The sequence below is a fragment of the Mauremys mutica genome, chromosome 3, assembly GCF_020497125.1.
Source record: "Mauremys mutica isolate MM-2020 ecotype Southern chromosome 3, ASM2049712v1, whole genome shotgun sequence".
NCBI classification, from domain to species: domain Eukaryota; kingdom Metazoa; phylum Chordata; order Testudines; family Geoemydidae; genus Mauremys; species Mauremys mutica.
In genome coordinates this window covers 180,888,836-180,915,521 of record NC_059074.1, presented here as the reverse complement: position 1 = coordinate 180,915,521, position 26,686 = coordinate 180,888,836, and the positions used below count along the sequence as shown (strand labels likewise).

The following is a 26,686-nucleotide window of genomic DNA, read 5'->3' as shown; positions in this document are numbered from 1 at the left end:
GGGTGCAAGACATGCCAGATTTTTTTAGAAGGTAAATCATTGAAAACACAATTAAGCACACGCACATAAGTACAACTACTTTGTTTCATCAAACCTATGGTATGTAGGTATTAACATTATACATTTTTTAACAGTTACTGTAATATACAAACAAAAATATATCTAGGCGCTAGGGGTGCAAGAACATATTTTTTTAGGTTTAAGGGGTGCAAGAAAATATTTTGACTTTTGATAAGGGGTGCGAGAACATATTTTGATAACCAAAGTGGTGCAGGCTGCAGTAAGGGTTAAGAACCACTGGTCTAGATCCATTCTCTTTGGAACCTCCTTTCAGGTAGTTGAAAGCAGCTACCAAATCCCCCCTCATTTTTCTCTTCTGCAGACTAAACAATCCCATTTCCCTCAGCCTCTCCTCATAAGTCATGTGCTCCAGCCCCCTATCATTTTTGTTGCCCTCCGCTGGACTCTTTCCAATTTTTCCACATCCTTCTTGTAGTGTGGAGCCCAAAACTGGACACAGTACTCCAGATGAGGCCTCACCAATGCCGACTAGAGAGGAATGATCACATTCCTCGATCTGCTGGCAATGCCTCTACTTATACAGCCCAAAATGCCGTTAGCATTCTTGCCAACAAGGGCACACTGTTGACTCATATCCAGCTTCTCGTCCACTGTAACCCCTAGGTCCAGTTTTTGTTTTAATTCAGCTGGATTAGAAAGGAAATAGTATTCAATAGTATTCAATTCCATTTCTATCTTGTGATTAAAGGTCCATCAATTACAAGGACTTAATGGGAGATTCAGGTCCTTGGTGAATGTCAGTGAAGTTCTGAAGTGTGACTGCATAGTGTAGATTTATCCATAATCCTTTGTAAGAGTTTTAATCATGGAGCTGTTATTTAATGGATATTCAACATGATATTCTTTTTACAGACTCCAATACTACCTCAAATGGGAATTAGATGCTGGTATAAAGGTGGATATTTTTAAAAGGTAGATACATGAAGAAAAAGCACTGCACAATAATCAACTATCAAACATTTTAAATTTTATTTATGAATGGATTTGTGTTGAATGATGAAATCTACATCATGGTCTATAAAATCTTCAATTACTGAAAAAAGTCATTGTTAAGTTAGAGCAGTGTGGAAAAGAGAGACTGGAACAGTATTTTCTATCTGTATAACTTTGAAACTGATACAGGGATTCCCTCTTTAATTTTTGAACTCTGCAATGAAAACTGAAATTAAAAACAAAACACTGCTTCTGCTCATTGCTTCTTCTAATGTCTCCTAATGGCCTCACTGGCATAAAGGCAGAGGGATAAGCTGGGGCTACATGCCCAACTTTCCCCCATTCTTCTCCCATGACACTCAGGGCCAGCAGGAGTGGGGGAGTGGGCAGAGCTTTGGTTCTGCATCCACACAAAGCAGCAACCTGCACACAGAATGGTAATCAGCATGGGCCAAGAAGGAAAGGAGTTAGTCATGCTCTGGCCCTGGGGTGCTTGTGCGACAGCACAACTATGCACCTCCCCTTAAATAAGACAGATTGCATAGTCCTTAATTATTTTTGTCTGTAGAGACATAAGATCTGCTGTTTGTGCAGAATTATAATTTTCAGTAAACATTATGAACAAAAGAAAAGAATTATTTTCTTAATCAGGCTGATATCTTATTATATTCTACATTGTATCGCTGAGAAAATCTGTATATAGCAATTTAATGACACTGCAAAATAAGAAGTGCTAGTTTCTCTCCACCTACATCATCTCCTTGAGCAACAGAGGAATTTGTGAGTCTGCAGAAGAGGCAGTGGGCATGGCCATCTAAACAGAGATGACCTGAGATTTCAGGGCTTCCAGGTGGAAGCCAATCACCACAGAACTACTTGCATGATACCCTCCTCAAGCAGCCTCATTGCATCAGGTGGCACACTGCTATTTGCTTCTAGGTTGTGCCAGTGTCTCAATCACTCCCGCCCTTCTCTAGTCCAATGAAGGAAAATGGCAAACTTTAGAGGAGCTAATGACGACAGGGTCAGCATTAACACTCTTGAGATTTTCTAGAGGAAATTCCACTGGTTTTCCAAGGAATTATGCCAGCTTTTCCCTTTTCTGACCTCATCTTCCCAAGAACACCTCCTAACAACCCCAAGTCCCAAATGCATGGTGCTTATGCACAGGGGCATTTGTAGTCTTGAAAAAAGATGCTATATTCCTGCCCACTTTCCCCTCCTCATCTTGTGCCTCTACTTTCCAACTTAAGAACTTAATCTTGCAAACACTTACATAGGTAAAGTTTTATTCATATGCATAAGTGTTCACAGCATCAGGCCCTTCGCTTGTATTAATGCGTTTTTCATCGTCTCTGCATCATTCAGAGGCTGGGATGATGACTCCTCTTTATGACTTAAAATGCTCTTTAAAGTGTGCTTATTGTCTTATTTGCATCAATTAGGACTTGATTCTGCAAACTTTATGCATATTGAATAGATTCCTTTACTGTACAAGACTGGAACTGCCCAGGGTAAACGACTACTCAGCAAATACTTACATGTGTGCTAAGTTTATTTACATGAGTATTTTCACTGAAGTCACATGCTTACAGTTAAGCACATGCATAAGCGTTTGCAGGATCAAGGACTCAGTTTTGAGAGAATTAGAATGTTAGTATACAGGTCCTCATCCTGTATCCCTGATCCATCTGATTATCTCTACATACTTAAATAAAGATTTGCAGGATATAGCTGATAAGTACTTAGGACTTACTTGTTTGTAAGATCCCTGAGTTGCAAAGATTATCCCTATTTTTATGGAACATACAGTATGCTTGCCTTGGTATATTTTAATTTTTTAAGAATGAAAATATTCAAGGAGATTTCTGCTAAATAAATGTCATTTTTTTATAAACACTTAAAACACATAAGACAAAGAGCAAGGCAGAGGTTAAGATGCAGCCGAAATTAAGAAGTTATTCTGAAACTTTGGAACTGCTGTATATATCTCCAGTTGCATAGTGTAATGTCAAACACTTCCTTAATGGCTGTACATGTACTCTTAACTACAGAGAGACTTTAGAATTATAATAGGAATCTAGCTTCTATGCTTTTAAGTAAAACGAGGTAAAAATCAACAGGGTAGTGCTTCTCATGATAAAATCTCATGCAATGGGCCACAGAGTAAGCACAGGTCTGATTTAAGTTCCAGCATAACAGACTAAAGCATAATATACAAAATTCACAATCGATGGTGGGCAATGATGGCCATGTTGATTCCATTGGATACAAGTCCATATCAAATTATACCTGTATTATCACCAATATAAAAATCTCACTTCTAGTAAAACACCTGTTTTCCAATAAACTATTGAGTACCTTAAATTTAAAACAAAATTACTCACACAACTTTTCAGTTTCAGGGCCGCCCAGAGAATTCAGGGGGCCTGGGGCAAAGAAATTTTGGGAGCCCCTTCTATAAAAAAATTGCAATACTATATTCTCCTGGGGGCCCTTGCGGGGCCCACGTCAAATTGCCCCACTTGCTCCCCTCCACAGGCGCCCCTGGGAAAAATAAACCTTCCGCATTTCGGCACAAACCCAGTTTTGAGAAAACTTCTTTACAGGGTATCACCAGTTCTCAGCATCAGCTAGTGCTAAAAGGCACTAAAGCTCATTAAAAGGGTTGGACAAATATTTTCCATCAAAACTTTTTCTGGATCGAAAACTAGGGGTTTTTAAAAAGCAGAAAAAAAATCACGGACAATGTCTGCTTTCCTTCAAAATTTGTTGTGGTTTTTTTAATTGAAAAGCTGAAATTAGTCTGCCAAAACCTGAATATGGTTTGAGGTTTCAGAAGTGTGTGGCCAAATATTTGCTGCTTGCTGTATTTGATTGTTTAAAGAAACAATAAAAAAATTCTGCTTAAAAAAAAAAATCCAAAACTTTTGAACCACCTCAGCTTGTAACCAAACACCTGAGCCCATCCAGGCAGAGATTTTTCCAGGTTTCTGATACTCTGCTGGCTTCCTTGACTCATATCTGTCTCCATAACTTTGGGTTCATTTAGGTTAGAACATAAGAACAGCCATACTGGGTCAAACCAAAGGCCATCCCGCCCAGTATCCTGTCTACTGACAATGGCCAATGCCAAGTGCCCCAGAGGGAGTGAACCTATCAGGTAATGATCAAGTGATCTCGCTCCTGCCATCCATCTCCACTCACTGAGAAACAGAGGCTAGGGACACCATTTCTTACCCATCCTGGCTAATAGCCATTAATGGACTTAATCTCCATGCATTTATCTGTTTCCTAGAGACTGGCTCCATGTGGTCCCTCACAAACTGGAGACGGTTACTGTGGGTTTTTCTTTACTATAGCTTATGTACATACTCCACAAACTGAGCATTTGAGCTTGTTCCAGAATCTGGGATGAGCCTATGTTGTCAAAACTGAAATGCTCAAAATAGCACATGCATGTGAATGGACACAGGGTGCTAAAATTAAATTAATCCAGGGGTTCTCAAACTGGAGGTCAGGACCCCTCAGGGGGTCACGAGGTTATTACTGGGGATCGTGAGCTGTCAGCCTCCACCTCAAACCCCGCTTTGCCTCCAGCATTTATAATAGTGTTAAATATATAAAAAAGTGTTTTCAATTTATAAAGGGGGGGTCGCATCAGAGGTTTGCTATGTGAAAGGGTCACCAGGACAAAAGTTTGAGAACCACTGAATTAACCCGTCTGAAGCCTCAGGGAATGCAGGGGAGGGGGGGTCTCCCTTGGTAGGGTTGGGAAGGATATTGCTCTTCTCATGTGATCCTTCCCCCCAGTGGCTAATTTTAAATGAAGCTACCCTCCCCTGACATGAATCTCCCTATGGCACTGAAATTACATGTAGACTATAATTTGGCATTTGAGAAGTGAAAGGGATGGTAGCCCTAATGGAAAAGCTAACAGCTTGGCTCTTCTGCAAGCCTCAAACTGCTGAATGAGCTTTAGGGTAGGGAAGGCTGTGCCTCCCAAACAGCCTGGCCCTGCCCCCTATCCGACCTCCACCCACTTCCTGCCCCCAACTGCCCCCCTCAGAATCCCTGGCCCATCCTGCTCCTTGTCCCCTCACCATCCCCCAGAGACCCCACCCCCCCAACCACTATCCTGGGACCCCACCCCTGCTCCCTGTCTGCCCCAGCCCCTAGCCACCCCCTGGAATGCCCACAATCCAACCTCCCGCATTCCCTGCCCACCCCCCCAACCTCTGCCCCCTCCCTGTGCCCTGACTGTCCCCAGGACTCCCTGCCCCTTAGCCAACTCCCACGGCCCCAGCCTCTTACCCCCGGCTCCCTCCTCACCCAGAGCCTCAGCGCCTCGCTGAACAGCTGCAGCATGTCTCTGGCGGGGCCTGAGCTCCGCCCCGCTCAGAGCCGCGTGGGGAGGGGGCGGGGCTGTGAGCTCATGCAGAGCGGAGGGAGCTGAGCTCAGCCTGGAGCTCGCAGCCCCACCCCCTCACCACACGGCTCTGAGCAGGGTGGGGCTCAGGGGCCCCACCGGAGACACGCTGCGGCGCTGTCTGAGGACGCCGCTTGATGTGCTAAGGCTCCAGGAGAGGGGCGGAGGCGAGAGCCTCAGCTGTTTTGTTGGGGGCCCCTGCGGAGCCCGGGGCCCGGGGCAAATTGCCCCATTTGCCCCCACCCGGGTGGCCCTGTTCAGTTTATGCAATGCTTTGTAAGCCTGTTTTTTAAATAATAATGTTTTAAAATACTTGAATCTATGAAAAGACCTTCTCTCTATAGAGTTTCCAGATGGCAAATGAAATTTAATGTGGATAAGTGTAAAGTAATGCACATTGGAAAAAATAACCCCAACTATACATACAACATGATGGGGGCTAATTTAGCTACAACGAGTCAGGAAAAAGATCTTGGCGTCATCGTGGATAGTTCTCTGAAGATGTCCACGCAGTGTGCAGAGGCGGTCAAAAAAGCAAACAGGATGTTAGGTATAATTAAAAAGGGGATAGAGAATAAGACTAAGAATATATTATTGCCCTTATATAAATCCATGGTACGCCCTCATCTCGAATACTGTGTCCAGATGTGGTCTCCTCACTTCAAAAAAGATATTCTAGCACTAGAAAAGGTTCAGAAAAGGGCAACTAAAATGATTAGGGGTTTAGAGAGGGTCCCATACGAGGAAAGATTAAAGAGGCTAGGACTCTTCAGCTTGGAAAAGAGAAGACTAAGGGGGGACATGATAGAGGTATATAAAATCATGAGTGATGTTGAGAAAGTGGATAAGGAAAAAGTTATTTACTTATTCCCATAATACAAGAACTAGGGGTCACCAAATGAAATTAATAGGCAGCAGGTTTAAAACAAATAAAAGGAAGTTCTTCTTCACACAGCGCACAGTCAACTTGTGGAACTCCTTACCTGAGGAGGTTGTGAAGGCTAGGACTATAACCATGTTTAAAAGGGGACTGGATAAATTCATGGTGGCTAAGTCCATAAATGGCTTTTAGCCAGAATGGGTAAGAATGGTGTCCCTAGCCTCTGTTCGTCAGAGGATGGAGATGGATGGCAGGAGAGAGATCACTTGATCATTGCCTGTTAGGTTCACTCCCTCTGGGGCACCTGGCATTGGCCACTGTCGGTAGACAGATACTGGGCTAGATGGACCTTTGGTCTGACCCGGTACGGCCGTTCTTATGAATATTACAACTACAGTCAGAATCAGCAGTTTATTTATTTCACCCCAAACTCCTCTCCTTTTGTGTCCCCAGTTGAATATTATGTTCAGAATCAACAGGTTACTAGGTTTGCCATAATTCTAAACATGAGTCAACGGGACTTCAAATTGACTTTAATGGAAATTGAGGGCTCTCAGCTCCTTTCAGGATTGCACCCTATCTACTATCTACCAGGACTACTGAATTCACGGCTTACTGCAGTCTAACTCAAAGGTTCAAGGTTCAAGGTCTGGCTAAAGTAACACAGGAGAATCATAGTGATAAAAAACACTAGTATCTAAACCTCCCTTTATCATAAGGTGCCAGCTTATTGCCTTCATACAAGCCAAACTAGATTAGCTGAATATATTTGGTGTAACTCAAGAACTCAAGGATTTCTCTGTGTATGTTTATTACTCATTGATTGATGGCTCTCTCATGGTTAACTGTACAGTACAATAATACATGAATGGGAAGGATCTAGCTAAATAAAAGTTGCTGTTGATAAACAGTAATAGGAGTCAAGAAATTAATAGACACTAAAAGTTATTTTTTTTTAATTCCAACTGTTAATCACTAATAAAGTTTCTAATTCTACTTTAGTTTCCCCTAGCATGGATCCCTGTGCTGGTGTGGAGACCCACTGAAATCAATGGATCTCTATATGGATATAGAGTTCCATGCTAGCAGATCCTGTGGCAGTATCAGGGCCAAAGAGAATGAAATTTCACCATACAAAACAAAGGAGCATAGCATAGATAGTATGTTATAAATGTACCACTGGGAGCCTGGGTTCTCCTCTGTGCTCAAACACTGACTATTAGGTCCTAATTGATGCACAGGGCAGACCTAGAGCACAGTAATTTTGGAGAGAGTGGCAGGTGGGGAGTGTAACAGAAGTGAAGAAAACCAGATTGGCCAACTGCTACTTGGCTCTCCCTTGCCTATTAGCTCACATCTAGTATTCCACATATTCCAGCCCACCTAGTGGAAGAGATGCTATGCAGAGTAGAGGAGCAACATGCTGGGTGGTGAGTTTAATACAGATGATGGAGATGGGGAGCAACTGCAGAGCAAACTGATGATAGCTGACTGTGTGGAATGAAAATGTTGCAGGATGTTAGAGTGAGCTGCAAACCTTTGATTTCACAGAGCGGGTTTAATATTATAAGGTCTAATCCTTCAAAGGCTGAGGATCAGGCAGAAAATCCTCAATGCTCCTGTGAGGTGGATAGTTAGGTATCATTAGCCTTATCTTACAGATGGGGAAATTAAAACCAAAGAGATGATGCGGCTTGCCCAATACTACACAATACCAAGGCTGGCTCAAAATCTTGTGCTCCGCCCTTCTATACTCATATTAGCTACTGACTTTTTGTGCATGTTGGTTATAATGGATACATCTATGGCCAAGAGAATAGTTCAGACATTAAATTAAACTCACCAAAAAGTACTGCTTTCTAGCCTGACAAAACTGAACTTAAACTCTGCAAGTTTGAATGCTGCGTATTGAGATCTTGGTCCAGAAAAGCTCTATCTATGCTCTGAGATCCCATGAATGGAGCATAGGGAGGGAGTCAGTGGAGAAAGGGTCAAACTTGGTGGGAAAAACCCAAACTATTTTATTCAAGGGGTAATATTAAAACTTATAAGACAGATTCCAGTTCAGTGTAATAAATAAACAAATAACATCTAACTGTTTTAAGGAAAAAAAAAGATATACTGTATTCTATCTGGCAGTTTTTTCTTTATTATGGTGGCACTGGCAGTAGCAGAAAATTTATGGGTCTGTCACATTTCTATCATAAACCCCATTTCTAAAAGGCTTATAACTCAATCATCTTAATTAGCCCTCAGCTTCAATTTTGCACACAAATTCTCAGTATACCCATCACAATCCAGTAAAATTAAATTTCATAAATCAGTTTATACAATTTTCAGTTAGAATGTAGCAAAACAGAGAAAATGCTTTTCTATAGCCTGGAATGTTTTTATGTGTTCCTAGTAAATATCAGCTCACTTTTTAAAAGACGACATATTCAAAGTTTACAGAGCCCTGATCCAACTGCCATTGTAGTCAGTTCAGATACTCCCATTGATTTCAGTGGTTGCTGGATCAGCACCTTTATTTTAAATTTATTACCGGGCACTTTTGTTATATATACAAAAATAAGCTAAAAGACTTGAATGTACCAAATACTAAAGTTAGCCTTTAATGACATCACAACAGCTATTTTTAATCAGCAGTTGTTACATACGTTGACAATTATACTAATTTAATATATAACTGGGGGCTTCTGAATAACCAGTCTAATAAAAGCTCCTAGATAAAAGCCACTAGGAGTGAAATTTCTTGCCATATTCTTCAAGAATCTTACTTCTCCATAGGTTTGCAATATGGACTCTCGAGTGAAATATCACATGCATTGGGGATTGGAACAAATGGGAACATCTGCCCCACTATGTAAAAAATAATGATTTTGGGGTACTAAGATTTATGCTGTACAATAAGGGGTCCATTGGAAGAATTACAATGCCACAATTAGCAATGTGCAACAAGCAGCCCTTTTACAAGATGATATAAAACAGCCTGTCCATTTCTCATAACCAATGACACAATATTTGAATTGCTGAGATGTTACATGAGGAACTGAAATCAATATCTTACTATGTAAAGTCCTGGCAACAAAATTGCATTTACAAAAACATGCAAAATCCTAGCTTAAAATGGTATCATAATAGTTCTATTTACATACTACTGAGTGCAAAGGATCCACTGTTTTCAATTCTAATTAAAAGGGGTTCTGGGACTATTTTCCTAAATGTTTATTTTGTAAAAATGTTTTTATTGTAATTATAAAAAAGAAACTATTTAAAAATATTAAACTGTTTTGATTTAAAGTAAATTCCAAGCTTCCTATAAAGCTATTCTTAACTCAGTCAGCTGTGGATCTCTGTAGCACATGCTGCACTCATCTCACATGCAGAACACCCGGAAAGCCATTGACAGTGATGGGGATTCCACAGGTGGAACAAGTACAGATAATGTAACATGATGCAAATTGAAAATAAGGGATCTGAAGTGTAGATCCAAGAGGAAAATTTTGCCCATGGTAAATGTTATGGTCATATGCTGTGTTTTTCAGAGACCATATTACCTAAGAGTTCAAGCAGGATGCAATGAAGGTGGCTATGATTCCCTCCAATGTAAAATTGAGGGCTCTCATAAGACTATGGAACAGCTTTGCAGGCAAACGTGCACCTTGCAAGGATTATTAATATGGACATGTTTTTCATATTATGCTCAAAAGCAAGGCATGACAGGAGTGAAATTAGAACATGAGGGATTTCAAAGGGGGACTTGGAATAGTAGATTACTTTAAAAACAGGCCAATAAGCAGAAGCAAATATAAACAAAAAAATCCAAAGGCTGGCTAGTTTGAGCCATATGGGCTTGAATCACTGAAAAAATCACCTCCACAGATGACAATCCACAGCTGGAATCAACTGCTGAAGATCTAATCATGAGGATGTCCCTTCCTATGAAGGACTACATGGTTATTCCTTATTCTTTCCCTTAACAGAAGACCAAGAGGACAGTCAAAATTAAAAATGAATTAATATTAAAAGGAAATATTTTTTAATCCAAAGAATAATTATGTTTGGAACTCACCACATCAGGATATGACTGAGACAAATGTATTAGCAATATTCAAAAAAAGAATCGGACATATATATGAAAATTACATTAGTAATTAATCAGAAGAAAACAATTGTATATTAGTAATTAAATAACTAAAAAAATATAAGGGCATAAACATTTCCTGGGGTCACCAGGAAATTTCTGCCAATGCAAAGTATTTAGGTGCATTATGTGTTTGTTTTATTTCAGCCTTCTGCACTAGCATCTGGTAGTGGCTACTGTCAGAGACAGAATACTGAACTAAGTGATACATTGGACTGTTCTGGCTTCGCATATATATTTAAATAAAATTCCTGTTTTGATAGACTAGTTCAATATTTTAAAAAGCTTTCTTATTCTAGGTTATGAATTTCCAAAATAAGGAGCAAAATAGGAAGGATGAGATGAAAGTTCTTGAACATAAATTCTCTTTCCTCTATAGCTGTCCAGGATCCTAATTCACTTTACCAGAAACCAGATATTAAAGACCAGTCTTTCTGATGAATAGTTTCCCCCAATCTCAGAACTAAAACGCACCAATTTCTCTCGATGCAAAACTGCAAACTGTTAGTATTGAATAGAGTCCTCTGATAGTTCTCAGAAATGTCTTTGAAAACTGGTATCATCATTATAATATTTTTACCCTGAGTCATATTCCTCAGATAAAGTTTTTTATCTAATTGTGCAATTCTTTGTTCTTTGTATCAAGCCACTTCCATGAGGTGAAATAAAATTTCCGTGGCCTATATCAGTAGCAAATTATATCCCAAGCTAATATTTTCAGTGTAATGCATAAGAAATGCAATAAAAGCAAAAATTAATGTCATGTACACTTATGGCACTACTGACTCCATGTTTTCATTTTGGAAGCTTTGCAGTATTTGGGGGCATGATGAAGAGCTCCACAATAGTATTTTTTTTATTTGCGCGTAGTGCCATAAATATTACTAATTATGATAAGGCACTATAAGAAAGCTAATCCATATTGAAAATATTAATAAAAATGTGGAATAAAATGCCACAACGATTTTAAAGCTAAAACTGGGGGTTACAGATAATATTGGGCCAACTTTAAAAAGTATGAAGGATTGGGTCAGTTCAGATAAATGGCTGGAAGTTTGAATGCCTTTTTAAATAACCCTTGGGCCCAATACTGTCTATACTCAGGCAAAATGCCTGTTCTTTTGTTCTGACTTGGCCAAAAACTCTTACTGACCGGGGTCTTGAGTCTGTAACCTTGACTCCGATGAGTAATCTTTACTCAAGCAAGTAATTCAGTTGAATCCAATGTATCTAATTTTCCTCTCACTTACAAACTGGTGTAACTCAATTGACTTAAATGAAGCTACTCCTGATCTACACCAGCAAGGGATAGAGGAGTCAAACTCAATGGGAATACTTACTTGACTAAAGATTTCTCACACAAATAAGGTTTTGTGGTACTTGGTACTTATGTGGGAGTTTTGCCTCAATAAAGACTAAGAAATGGGATTTTCAAAAGTGCCTAATGCCCAGATCTTCAAAGGTATTTAGGCACTTAACTCCCAATTGACCTATTCAAAGTCAATAGTTTTTTCTTAAAATTCTAAAACCTCATAAATACTATTGAAAATCCCATCCTAAGGACTGCAAGGTTGGTATCATTATCGCAATTATCCAGACCTCTCAAATCTGCAAAATAGAGATGGAAATTTTGAAAGAGCTGTTACTATTGTTTTCCTATGGCCTAGAAATATCTCATTGTATTTTATAACAACTCTGGCCTGAGCCAGAATACAAAGGTGCAGAGGTACACAAAATGAAAAATAAATTTACTGAACTTTTTTCCTTCTCAGGAAAAAAAATGCAACTGAACAGGTTTGGTTACAGTTTCAGATAAAAGAGTAAGGCCAAAGAAGGTGAGAAGAGGGTGTACTATCTCTAGTCAAAAAAAAAACATGAAAATGTAAATCAGAAGTAAAAATATCCATCTAGATCACTCCATTCCAAGTACCAATTCTTCAGTTCTAGAGTATCCCATTGGGAAACTCATATGCACAAGAAATGCCAGATCTGACTCTTTATAAAGTCATTGTGTAATAGAAAAAGTTATTGATATAATTGCCATGATAATAAAGAATGTAAAGATCAATAGCAGGGATTTGATGGCACAATGGTATCACCTTATCCCTCTCCATTTTCTGTGCCACCTAATTTCTCATAAGAAAAACAAGGTAATTATATAGTAGTTCAACTCTTTGAAAGTGGATACAAACAGCCACTATTTCCTTCCTCAAAAGCTGACAGGTTTGCTTCTGAGTGGTTAATTAACAAATAATATAAGCCCAGTCCTGTCCAACTGATGTAAATGAGAATGTTGCCCTTTATTTCAATGGAAGCAGGATAAGGTTCTAAATAATTATTCAGTACTGAGCAAATATGTATTATGCTAAAATTATATCTCTTCTGAGTATTTTATAAGGCTTCTTAGAGGTTACAAAACATAATGTGTAAAATACTAGCCCCTTTGAAGTCAATGGCAGAACTCCCATTGGCCTCAATGGGGCCACGATTTCGCCCAAATGTTGGGCTCCAAAATGCTATTTACTACATAGTTTCCTATTATATATGTTAATCAGACATTTTCCAATATACATTGTTTTTGTTTCTAATATTAATAGAGTAATATGGTTTTCCTTTAAAAATACCTGTCATCATTTCATTTTACTTCCCTAACTTAAAGAAGAGATTTTTCACTTTCTGTTGATTCTACATGTAATTGTTTTATCTATATTAATATTTCAGTAAACTGCTTTGAGGTGTTAAGAGCAATGTGTGCCCAAATAATTTGTTTTTATAGAGTATTCTCATGTATTAATCTTATAACAATCTGTAATTGCCATTGTTGCAGTAACCAAACTGTAATACTTGATCATTTTCTGCATGATTTATAACAGGACCTAACTTACAGAAACAAGGAAACCTCAATATTTCACACATGGCTAGTGGTATCTGGTACCAAATAAAAAAAATGAACATTATTTAGATCAGTATAGAATATGTTCTCATCCTACAGTGTCTTGAATTATGTGCTAGTGAAGGTACAAGTTTGTTACACTGTGAAACTACCCTTTATTGTTCTTTCATTGTAATGATATTTACAAATGTAAAAAGACTTGATTTTTTTCCCAAATGGCAGAGCTGACAAACAGCTGACAAAGTAAACAGGATGCAGAATGACTGTATGTATAAGTATTAACACTAAAGACAAAAGGTGTTACATAATAAAGATCACCCACAAATAACACTTTCTTCTTTTCTATGGTAAGTGAAATTTGATAGAAATGATACAGGAAAATTACTCAGCCATAAATGTCATGCAACTGCTCAATGACCACCTTCATTTGGGATACATACTGCCTATTTTACCTTCTTTTAATGTTTTTACGTTCAAATTTTTATATGAAGTTTTATTATACCCTTTAATATATTCTATTATTTTTCATAATTCTCATTCACATACCCCTAAATTCTGTTCTAAATACACACACAAAAATTCTCTGTCATTTTACATAGCTGCAAAGTAGTTGCATATGAACTAGCAAAATTAAGAATAATGTATTGTTAAAAAGCTCTAGATATGTTTGCAAAATAAACATGTTCACATTGCTTCAAAATCCCCAATAATAATGGACACTAAAGATGAGTCTCACTTCCTCAGTGATTTATTTGTAGGCAAGAATCCAGGGAACATCTCCTTTTCTTAGCTCTCTTACTGGTTATAAATATTCAATCATTTCCCAGCTGTGGGGTAAATATTTTCCACTTCCCTTGTTACCCTCTGTCTACATGACTGGCATTAGAATTGCTAAACATATTACAATACTATGCCATTCCCCTTGGTGTGAAACTATAAACCCCTTGTTTAACTTTTCTCATCAATTAAGGAATTTCACAAATAAATCACTGATTTTAGTTCAAGCATGTAGTAGACTCTGATATAAATAAATATACCAGTATGGAGAATGAATAAATCCAGGCCTCCCCTACCCCCAATGAAAATTAAACCCAGATAATTTCTCCACTATGCCCACCAAAAATCAAATAAGGTCCCTACCCAAGTATAATTCTACATTACCCATTTCTTAAGAGTAAACTCAGATTGCCCTTTCCCCTGTCATGAATACCCTATATTACTCCCTCTCACACCACAAATAACCCCAGGTCACCATCAACAGGAACAACCCTAGTTTACCATGAAGGAGAACCCCAGATTACACCCTGGCTCAAAAAGAATCCCAGATTACACTTTCCTGTCTCCCAACTTTGGAGAAAATAATCACACCATATTCTGTCACAGAAACACTTGGAGGATGGTCGAGGGAGGGTTGAGATATAACAGAGGGGTCAGGGATGAGGTGGGGAGGGGGAAAGTACAGATCAGAGAGATTCACTCTTAAGGAGGAAACACCATGCAGTCTTTATCTGCTACCTTTCCCCTCCATTAAGGGAGTGGTTGGTAGGTCAAGCTAAAGTGAAGTCTTACCTTCACTGCAGTCCTTCCCCCGAAAGCCAGTTTGTGAGCAGTCGCAGACAGCCTGGTCGTTGAGCACCGAGCAGATGCCACCGTTGAGGCAAACATCATCCCTGGCGCACAGGCGGCTCTGCTCATCATCCAGCCGCACCTCCTGACTCTCCACAGGTGAGGCCTGTGTATAGTTGACCCTGACATCAGTTATCCAGCCCTTGAACGGCTCCCGGTCCTTCACCGAGGAAAGTGTCAGTTTCAGGGTTGCTGAGCGGAGCTCGGGTGGGAGCCCACCCAAGAAGAGGCCACTGAAGACAGTCATGTCACGCCGCTTGGACTTCACTTCCACCCACTTTGCCTCGGTCTGGTCAATGAGCAGTGTTGTGTTCTTAAAATGGCGGCGGATGACCACTGTGTGCCAGAGGTTGTCATTGACAGGTGTGTCAATCAGCAGGGTGGCAGGCTCAGCACAGAAGATAGAGAAGCTGAGCTGAAGCCTCCCACCTTGAGTCAAGATCAGCTCCAGGAAGTCACAGAACCCCTCATCATCAAAATAGAGGACCAACCCACTGGAGCTGCGTGTCTTCATATTGAAGCTCATTTCACTCTCACAGCAGGCATTCCACTTGGGAAAGCGGGTCCATTGGCCCTCAGCCCCTGGGAACTCCAGGCCACTGCCAAGCTCAGTCCAGCAGCCCAGCAGCAGGGCCAGCCACAGCAGGAGACAGCCCCCACGCTTGAGGAGCACAGCCCCCATGCTTCGTGGGGTTGGGCGGGGGAGAGGGGGGTGTGGAGGGGGGGAAGGTGGGAGGGGGGCTGGAGCAGACAGGGTAAAATCTTTCCAGTCACCTCTCACGCTAGACAGTTGACTCACTCTTATTTCCCCTTTACACTGTGGTTATTGTAAATGCCTCCCTAGCATGAGAGGCCCAGGTTGTGAGTGCCCAAGATGCACGTGTGAGCTGGGATCCCCTACAAGGAATGACCCACGTGTTGGGTGGTCAATCTTGGCTGAACTGCAAGAGATCTTCAGCAAAAAAGAAGGCACCAATAGGCTTACTCACTTATCAACTTGGTTTAGCAAGAGGTGTCTAGGCATGTATGAGTCAGCAGAAATTTTACCAAAACCCCACATTACCAACTTTGGAGTGGGGGGGGGGGAAAATGTCAAAAAACCCTTCTCCAAGTGGATCCACAAACCCAGCGAGAATGCATCAGTATCCCAATGTGTGTGGACTTCTTTTTACATGTTATCCACCAACTGTATTTTCCCAAAGGTTTTTCCTCTCCTTTCTCAAGGAATAAATTACCAATTCCAGCGCTGCCTTCCTAGGACAGATCCTCCTATTGGATCATGGACTGCCTGCCATGGTGTTATAGCAGCAGAAGCAGACCACAGGACTCATTACTCATGGTTTCCTGTGCTGCCTCATTCCCAGTGGGGCTGGAATCCAGAAGCTGTCAAGCAGCTCAGTAGCTACTTGACATGCAAAGCATGACAGCTTCTCTTCTGTTCTCCTGTACAAGGCCAAAACTATGATCCAAGGTTTTTGTGGGTTTTTTTGATCTGCAAAGAATTAAAACAAACCAATATCAAATTATATCCTACAAACATTTAAATCACATGACTAATAATTTATCTGAGTTTATGCTTAACTTGAACCATTGTTTAAAGTAGGGAAAAGAAACTTGTAAATACATTTGGAGGTATTGAGAATTTATATCTTGTTATATAAACTAAACCTAAACCTTATGCTAAAATTAGCTTTTTTGTGCTACTGACTGTATAAAGGTTGCTACTTACTGTTTCAAACATTGAAACCTTTTAGTACCAGATTTCATTTTTGTAGGACTTGTTATGCTCAAAATGAAAGGGCTGTTAAAAGGCATTAATTATTCTTACTGATACCTGAGTTTCCCTTTAACTTAATTCATTTAATAGAATATCTGCATCTGTGACACTATAGAGCAATATTAATGCATGCCATGCCACCTAGCCTGGTTCTGATTATTTCCAGTATGTTTAAGAACATGTAAAGTGGATCAAACACCCTGCAGGGGTCAGCTGGTTTGAATTTATATGGCATTATTTTCACAGGGTGAGGCAGAATTACAGTGGTTTCTTAGAAGGTGTTCTGAAAATTTCAAACTATGCTTTTCTCTGTCATCTGACCTCTTTTGCTGCTAAAATTATCTGTTACGGCAGGGAAAAATCCGAATGGCATCAGATATGCTGTTGACATTATGCACATCACAGTTCAGCTAATATCAGGTATTTAATCCTTCTGGGCTAGGGTACAGTATTTTGCATAGATGCCCAATTATCCCTATTTAAGAGGGACACCCCTCGTCCTCCATTTTTTTAAAATAATGTATTTGTCACAATCCAGGCTGTTCCTCCGAAGAGCTCTCTCAAGCCGAAGCACTCCAGGAGCGTTAAAGGGAGTGTCCCCCATATTTCTCCGCTCCCCGACTCCTATGTATATGTTTCCCGACAGATGCGTGTTTGCTAATCACTCCCTCCGCTTTAAGGGCTCTGCCAACGAGCACTCCTCCTCCCCGCCCACCTCCATTCTAGCTGTGAGCCGGCAGCCGCCAGGCAGAGAGAATTTCGGCTCTACGGCCCGTGCCGAGCCTTCCCCGTGGCTTTTGGGCGTGTGGCCCCGGAGCACAACGCTGCCCGAGCGGCCCCTTCCCCGGGGCGCTCACACCCCGCAGCCCCACGCGCCCGGCGTGTGCTGAGCCGCTAAGTGCCCCCCCCTTACATTTTGTTTGCCTCTTCGCAACTTCAGCGATGTTTGCTTGTTGTTCCCCAGAGGAACCCGCACCCAAGCGGAGCAGTGGGACTGGAAACTTCATGGACAGCAGCGGCAGCGACTAATCGCCAGTCACCTACTGCGAGCACCACGCGATGCAGAGCGGGCAGGCACCGGCGAGGCTGTCCCCGGCCTTTGTTATCCCCCAGTCGGTGCCAGCCCTCGACAATGCCGCTGGACGATCACAGACACTGGGTAGCGCCTGCTGGAAACGTGTCACCCCAGGAGATGGCAACCCCCCGCAGAGCAGCCTCCGCCCTGCTCGTGCCTGCCCCAGCCCGGGCCTGGAGCGTCCGGACACAGCAGCGCAGGGTCCAATTCACGCCCTTTCCTCGTAGCCAGCATTAATTTATTGTACCGCATTGAGCGGCTGCTCCGCACATACCGGCCCAGGTGCTCAGGCTTCAGCACCGAGGCAGCTCCGCCCTGCCCGGGCTTCTCCGCTCGCCCCGCCCCGCCCCGCCCGGCTGACCGGCTCCTCCCCTCCCTGCAGCCGGGGACAGAGAGAAGATTTCACCTGCCCACCCCGCTGCTGCCCAGGCGGGACAGACCCTCGCAGCTCCCGTCACGGAGTCCCCTGCCTCTGTCCGCAGCCCCCAGCCCTCTCCCACTCGTGTTCGGGGGGGGGGGGCGTCTGTGTGCGCGTGATTGGAGGGCCTGTATGCGTGTGGGGGCAGTGTGTGTATGTGACTATGGGTCGGGGGGGGGAGAACAGTGCGCGTGACTGTGGGCCAGTCTGAGGGAGTTAGTGTGGGGAGGGGCGGGGGGGGGTCAGTGTGTGTGGCTGTGCCGTGGGTTTGTTGAGGGTGTCAGTGCGTTTGTGACTGTGGATCTCTGTGTGGGGGGGAGCAATGTGTGAGGGTCAGTGTATGTGAGATTGTGGATCATCTGTATGTGGGGGGGAGAAGAAATGTGTGTGATTGGTATGTCTGTGCGTGTGTGGGATAGAGACAGCAGCCGTGTGTTTTTGTGGGGTCAGTGTGTGTGTGTTTGTGTATGGGGGGGGTCTGTGGGAGTAAGAGAGGGGATCACTTGGGGTGTCACTTTACTATAGTGCTTGTATGATAGCGTCATTGTGTATGGGACATTGTGTGCGAGAGAGAAAAACGGGGTCATTTTGTGTGTCTGAATGAGACAGAGCAGTAGGAGGTTACTGTGTGTACGTGAAGGGAAAGGGACGAATGTGTGTATTACTGTACCGGTTTCTCTTGTGTCTGGGACTCGAAAGGGGGGATGTATGAGCGGAGGAGCCTTGTGTGTGCATGTGACATTGTGATTGTGGGTCCTTGTGCGACTGATGGGGCACTGTTTGTCTAGCCTGGTTTCATATATGTGTGTGAAAGGGACGGGTGGAGCTTTGTGGGGGTTATAACGTGTGTGGAAGTGGATTAACTGTGTATGGGGGGTCGTTTTGTGTTTTGGGGGGTCGTTGTGATGAGTTGTGTGTCTGCATAGGTATGGAGGGGAGGAGTGAAGAGTGGGAGAGATTGTAAGCATGTGACACCGTGAGAGAAAGAGAGAGAGAGGTGTGTGCGGGGGGGGGGGCGCAGGGGTTCACTGTAGGGTAATTGTGTGTGTGTGTGTGTTTCTGTGTGTGTGTGTGTGTGTGTGTGTGTAGCAGGAGGGAGCCAGAGGGGAGGGAGGGAGTAGAGTGAGTGCAGGGAAGGAATGATTGTGTATGTCAGGTGGGGCCCCAGGAATAGGGGCACAGGTGGGTGATTTTGTGTATGTGGCGGAGCCACATGAATGGGGTTGATTATGTGTGGGAAGGCGTCCTGTGTGTGAGTGAGGTGCACATCTAGAGGGAGTGTGAAAAAAGCAGTTATATGTATGTGTTGAGGGGGAGGAGGGATGTACAGCAGGAATGGTTCCGTGTGTAGTGTGAACGTGTAGGGAAGGTGGAGATCAGGAGGAGGAGGACGGGGGAAATGACCAGCTGGTGTGTGTGTGTGTGTGTGTGTGTGTGCACAGGGAAGGTGTGAGCCTGGAGTGAATGACAGAGCGATCCCTACAGCTGTCAGCGGAGAGCCATAGAGCCAGGGGATCCCACTTGAAGATCTTTTTTAGGTGAAATTGATGACACTCTCTCGTTCTCTGCCTATCTGTCTATGCTGCTTCTCTCTCTCTTTCATACATATACGCACATATCACAACAACAGGGGAGAGAGAGAGAGAGAAAGAAAGAAAGAAAGAAAGAAAGAAAGAAAGAAAGAAAAAGCGGAGGAAAAAACCCTAACTGCTTATTTATTATGACCGCTACATTTCATATACTATCGATAAACAGCACAGTCTGTCTAGTCATTTTGAAAGCAGGAGAGGCAGCTTTATTGTAAAAAGAGGGCAAATTATTTAGCATACATGTTTTAAGTGGACCCTCGGGTACAAACCTCCCCCCATACAAAACACATAAGGTGAGAATACTGGACTCCGCTGCTCATCGGTTAAGTAAAATGCTTTCCAGCCTCCCCTTCAGAACCATTTTATTGTTAAAAACATGTTTTAGTCACAGGTGCCCTAACTGAGCTTTTTGAAAGGAGAGACCCCCATAGGTCAATCAGTCCTTAATAAATGGCAGGTCAGTAGGCATATACAACCCTTGGCAGAATCCTTATTGTATAAATATCCATAGGATTGTCTCCTGGTGCGGGGAAGACCTAGAGAGCTCACTAATTACAGGATGAAATAAAAGCATCTGAAAAACAACCAAAGAGTGAAGCGCCCTAATTCAAAAGCAGTCTTAACAGTATCATTTTTCTTTTTCTTTCATTTCTACTGATTTCTAGAACCAAAATATTTCCTAAGCGACTGGAATGATCGATTTTGCTACCCGTACAGTCTGCAGTTATATTTATTTTAATATGTTTATGATATAATTTCTACCGCTCTAAGAACCCATGCCATCAGCAGGGACCTTAACAGATTCAAAGATATATAAATGCAGCTGGGTGTCCTTTTTCTGGCTCCCAACGAAAAACGTCCCAAAATATCAATGCACTCCCTGCATAAGCCCGCTGTTTCTGTCAGCCTCCCCCCATCCAAAATATCTTCTTTTCCACTGACGCTCTGACTTCACACACTTAATCAAAGCAGCAGACACGGAAAAATTGCCGAAGATTTATTTCATTTTTTGAGTCTCCAAACCACCAGTCTGCCTTGCAATTGATCATAAATCACCGCATCCAACCTTTAACTTACTACCTCAGTTCCACCATCTCATCTCCTTGCCATCTACCTATTCAAAACGCTGCACGCAAACCAACCAGCCCCTTGTGCATCCGACAGATCCAGGCTCTGTTAAATGGGGGCTTTCCTCCCCAACCTCTCTTTCCCCATATCCCACAAACCAGCAGCCAGCCATTTACCTGCTTGGATTTTCTCTTTAGCTTGAAACAGAGCTCGAAGCATGTGTCGGTCAAAGAGAATTTCCTTAGGTCTTTGAATAAGGCAAGTGCAGTTGCCTTTTCAGCGGCGTCAGGCTTGAGCTTCTATCTCCAGGAGGGAGGGAGGGGAACAGAAAGGAGGGGACGGTCACATGACGCCTGGTGCTGCCTGTCTGCAAGAGGAGGGAGGAGCTGTGCTCTCTGCAGCACTGTGGACAGCAGCATCTCCCTACACAGACTCTAGACAGAGCCATCACATCACTCTGAGCAGAAGGACCTGCATCTTTTCAAACGGGCCAAATGCCTCCCAGGCGTAAACATAGTGGAATCAGGGGAGTTGCACCAAGATGTGAGCCTGTCCCTAGGGGGCTGTAAATTCTTTAAGACTCAGTTTGTATGGATAGGAGCACTGAACCCTCATACCAACTTCACAGGCTTTCCACAATAGGCACTGGCTAGCCCCGCCCGGTGCTGCAAGGCCTGTCACGCTCCTCCACAGCTCAGCTGCTGTCTGCAGGAGACAAAACTCCCACCCTGTCACCCCAGATCAGCCTTTAGGGAGTCCCAGGACACTGCATTAATCCCCAGCTCTTGCATCCAGGCAGTACCCCACCTAGTATCTAGAACCCACAGCACTTTCAGTATCTTAGGAGTGGGTAACAAGGCCAGTGGCCTTTATCCTTGTCTCCCATTATGTTTGGGTAGCTGTGGGTGAGTCTGACCTTTCCTTGGGTCTTTGGGGAAAGCCTGAGGCCCTTCCCCTATCTCTTTCTCAGGGGGGCTAGCAGTGTAAGGCCTGCTTCCTCAAAGCCACAAGGAATCTTCTGTCAAATGAGCCTCTGGCCCCTTTCCCTTCCTGCAGTGACAATAGTTACCTCAGTCTGAGCCTGGTGGAGTGGCAGCACACTATACATAGAGTTTCCCCCAGCTCTGGAAACACTGCCCAAAGTGGGGAGAGGTATGGATCCTGTTTCCTGTAGCCAGGCCTGTTGAGAGAAATTTGGGGCCCCAGTACATCATGTTTGCTGGGCCCTCACCCCCTCCCATTTCATTTTATTTGTTACTGACATTGGGGGGATGGGTTCCAGAGCTTGGGGCCCTGGTACAGTTGTTTCCTCTTGTGCCCCCTCTCACCAGCCCTGCTTGAAGCACTGTGTATTTTCCTGTTACAGAGGAAGGAAAAGGAGAGCTTGTTCCTTCAAAGCCTTCCAGCGATTTGCAGGGAGGAGAGGAAGTCACCCTCACCTTGTCTGGTGTATCCCTAAAAGAAAGAAGATGGGAGAGCAGACAATGGAAGCAGCTTGTTGGTTGCTCCAGCTGCACTGTAGGGATAAGGCCACATCCTGTACTCCACTAATTAAATCAGGCCACCTGTACTTGAACTGTTGAGGGAGAGAGGGCAGGAAAAGACCCCCCCTTCCCCTTGGAGCCCTTGAAGAGCAGTGAAGTGTCAATCTATCACAGGGGAAGAAACTATTAACTCATCAAACATAAGAAGAGGATCCTACTGTAATATACTACCTAGTGTGCATGTGCATCACTGCCTCCTATTGGATGATAGCTGTGTATGCCACTGTTACGTTTTGATGGCTGTAGTCTAAACAGGATGAAAGCCCTACTACTAACACAGCTAGCAGAGCTCCCCCTTTAGTTTGGATGTTAAAAGACCTGTGTTTTTTTAAGTCAAAGCTCCTGCATTCTACCCCAGATAATATATGTAGTAAAATGGTGTTCACTGTTTGTTGTCATGGATTTGTTACAGCTGTTGGATGTAAATCCAAAGGGACAGGAGCATCAACTGTCTAGTTTTTATATGTATCACTGCTCTCTTATGGATGTAACATAAGCCCTGTTAGAATGTTTGATTATGTTGCCCTCTAATGTTTACAGTCTACAGAACATATATGCCCTTTTAAAGGTTCTTCTTTGTTTCAAACTGTATTTGGGATCTGAAGGTTCTGGTAGAGATTATATTGATTTTTCAGTTTGGTGGCTGAACCGACAAATTAAAATAAAATAAATACATAAATTTGATAAATTTCAAACCAAAAGTGATTGTTGTTGTTGTTTTTCTTGCTGAAACAAAAGACGAAAATAAATTCGAGTCCAACAAAATGTTTAGAACATTGTTTTGAAGTGATTTTTTAAAATAAAATGTTGATTGAAATGACATTTTGAAATGAAATTTTGATTCCAAAGTGTTGTTTCAAAATGAAATGTTGAAACAATTCATCTGAAAAAATGTCAAAATATTTAGACATTTCTTATTTCTTCTTCCCTTTTTAATTTTATGTTTTGTCTGAATCTAGTCATCATATTTGTCCAGATTTAACCCAGCTCTTGTCCTGGGTTCTATTCCTGATGCAACATGTGCATAGTTTAGGGTGACTATTATGTTTATTATTTGTAGCCATGGATTTATTACACAGGGTCTTCAAGAATTAGGAATGAGGTGCTTGTGAGTGGTTTGTATGTGAGAACCTCTGCCTAGGGTCTAGAATCTTTTGTAAACATAGACTGAGTTCTTTGAAAACTATTTGTACAGTTCTACTGTCAGCCTTCCAGGACACTAAAAACTCAGTTTGGATTAAACCCCAAAAACAAATAATGTCAGAAAAATATTACTTCATTCCCATTGTTAAATCCCACTGTTATCCGTGTAATTTTTTAAGGCATCCTTCCTCACAGATGACAGGTTTGAGGAGGTTACCAAGCAACATGTTAAGTAATGTGAATAAGAGCTTTGCTAGATATGTAACATATCTTCAACACTTACAGAATAATCAGACATTCCTTTTGTTCAGCCAGATGAGAATCACATCCCGTTATTTTCAAATTGAGGGAGTGGGAATTTCTCTAGATGGTTCTAAAAACTTGACCTGTATGAACAGAGCAATGAACAAACTTCTCCTTTGCTAGGAAAAACATAAAAAATAGGTTGCAACAGGTCATTTGTTCAGATGACTTACTATTTATTGCTTTAAAGTGTAACAGTCTTGTGCATATTTTTGAAAATATCAAAATTGCATTTTTGTAACATTTAAGTTATTGTGTATTTCTTTTAGCACTGTTAAGCAAGTCAACATTTTCTAATTTAGACCCTATTTTTACCCTACTCAAGTCAATGGCAAAACTTCTACTGAATTCAGAGAGACAGCATCCGGTGTTTAGTGGCAAAGCCAACACCTAGCTCACATAGAAATACCAGGTACTGAAGAGATATGTGGGAAGAGGAGAGGAATTCTTCTGTTACCAGGCTGAGGAGTGGCAGCAGCTTCCAATGTAGCCTAAGCATGAATACTGTTACTTAAATCTGTTATAGGAAGACAAGGAAGAGGTGGCTAGGGAAAGTTCTAGGCAGAAACAATGCTTTGAGTCAGAGAAAGAGTAGATTATTGAAATATTATTTTCCTTTTTCTGGTAAAGTTCTTTGTTCAGTGTTAGAATAAAGTGTGTCTTTCTGTGATTCTTTACCATAGTCACATGGCATAGCATAAGATGTTGACTCATTTTAAAACAGTATGAATAAGTGGAAAAACAACTGCCAAATTTATCGTTCCACAAATCTTTCAGTTCTGTAAACCTATGGAATGACCTAAGTGGAAGAAGTGCTTCACCAGATTCCTAATCTAAATGAAACTTAACACAAAGCATTCATTTATGCAATGGGAAAGGATTTATGCAATGGGAAGGGATGAAGAAAATATTTATAAATCTTTTCTCCTTACTCTGTGAAAGTTAATGAAGAGTGAATAATATTTGTGAAAAATCAGGAGAGCATTTCATTCTCAAAAGAAATGTGACACATTATCACACACTCAGATTCAGAGATCTGGAAGTCTTTATATAGGGAATATGCAGAGGATTGTGACTTTGGTGTCATTAGGAAGTACATATAAGATTGTCTAGTGGTTGAGATTTTAAATAAGGAACTGGTGGACAAATTTCAGTTAATACCAGAGCTGACTCTGGAACAGGTGGTGTACATGCCACGGCAATCAGACCTTTTGAAAATGCAACTCATCCAGCAAAGAAGTAGCAGAAGCTTAGTATAAAAGTAAAGCATTCTCATGTGGAATAAACAAGCACCTAATAACGCATCATAAGACCACTGGAAATATGGAAGATATGAAAAGGGAAAAAAGGATATTTCAGAGCCTGAAATGAGACCTACCTCTAAATTAAAACAGCCCTGGGTAGTAGTCAATAGCACAAGGGAAAAGATATATTTATTAGGTAAATTCAAAGCCTGCACTACCTACAAAGACACTGAATATTTGTTTAACATCTGTGTCAATAAACCACAATTAGGCTTCATAAAAAGTACAGAAGAAGTTGGGATGGTGTTTAGTGATAACAACTTGTTTACAGGACAATCAGTGCAGATTCTATTGAAAGAATGAGCTGTATTCTTTGCACTTAGCACAGCCCAGAGTGAAGGAAGAACTGGACAGGAGAGAGATGAATGGTATAATAATCATAGACTTTAAGGTCAGAAGGGACCATTATGATCATCTAGTCTGATCTCCTGCACAATGCAGGCCACAGAATCTCACCCACCCACTCCTGTTTCAAACCTGTGTCTGAGCCATTGAAGTCCTCAAATCATGGTTTAAAGACTTCAAGGTGCAGAGAATCCTCCAGCAAGTGACCCATGCCCCACGCTACAGAGGAAGGCGAAAAACCCCCAGGGCTTCTGCCAATCTGCCCTGGAGGAAAATTCCTTCCCGACCCCAAATATGGCGATCAGCTAAACACTGAGCACGTGGGCAAGACTCACCAGCCAGACACCCAGGAAAGAATTCTCTGTCGTATCTCAGATCCCACCCCATCTAACATCCCATCACAAGCCACTGGGCATATTTGCCGCTAGTAGTCAAAGACGAATTAATTGCCAAAATTAGGCTATCTTATTATAACATCCCCTCCATAAACTTATCAAGCTTAGTCTTGAAGCCAGATATGTCTTTTGCCCCCACTACTCCGTTTGGAAGGCTGTTCCAGAACTTCACTCCTCTGATGGTTAGAAACCTTCATCTAATTTCAAGTCTAAACTTCCTGATAGCCAGTTTATATCCATTTGTTCTTGTGTCCACATTGGTACTGAGCTTAAATAATTCCTCCCCCTCCCTGGTATTTATTCCTCTGATATATTTATAGAGAGCAATCATATCTCCCCTCAGCCTTCTTTTGGTTAGACTAAACAAGCCAAGCTCTTTGAGTCTCCTTTCATAAGACAGGTTTTCCATTCCTCAGATCATCCTAGTAGCACTTCTCTGAACCTGTTCCAGTTTGAATTCATCCTTCTTAAACATGGGAGACCAGAACTGCACACAGTATTCTAGATGAGGTCTCACCAGTGCCTTGTATAATGGTACTAACACCTCCTTATCTCTACTGGAAATACCTCGCCTGATGCATCCCAAGACTGAATTAGCTTTTTTCACAGCCATATCACATTGGCGGCTCATAGTCCTCCTGTGATCAACCAATACTCCAAGGTCCTTTTCCTTCTCTGTTACTTCCAACTGATGTCTCCCTAGCTTATAACAATAGTTCTTGTTACTAATCCCTAAATG

The 26,686-nt window shown here is 42.0% G+C and overlaps 1 protein-coding gene across 10 annotated transcripts in view; it reads right to left on the bottom strand.

The window, feature by feature from the left end:
* Window positions 1-21,209, bottom strand: part of NRXN1 (neurexin 1) — a 1,323,847-nt gene extending 1,302,638 nt beyond the window's left edge. For 9 of the 10 annotated variants that reach the window (XM_045010135.1, XM_045010134.1, XM_045010138.1 and 6 more), the window contains exons 1-2: window positions 17,677-18,125; window positions 14,930-16,478 (exon numbers count right to left, since the gene is read on the bottom strand). In XM_045010135.1, coding sequence (XP_044866070.1) covers window positions 14,930-15,668 — 739 coding nt within the window. In that variant the 5' untranslated portion in view covers window positions 15,669-16,478; window positions 17,677-18,125. Of the gene's footprint in view, window positions 1-14,929; window positions 16,479-17,676; window positions 18,126-21,089 lie in introns of those variants that run through there. The other variant, XM_045010133.1, reaches the window with a different exon arrangement.
* Between the last annotated feature and the right edge of the window lie 5,477 nt (window positions 21,210-26,686).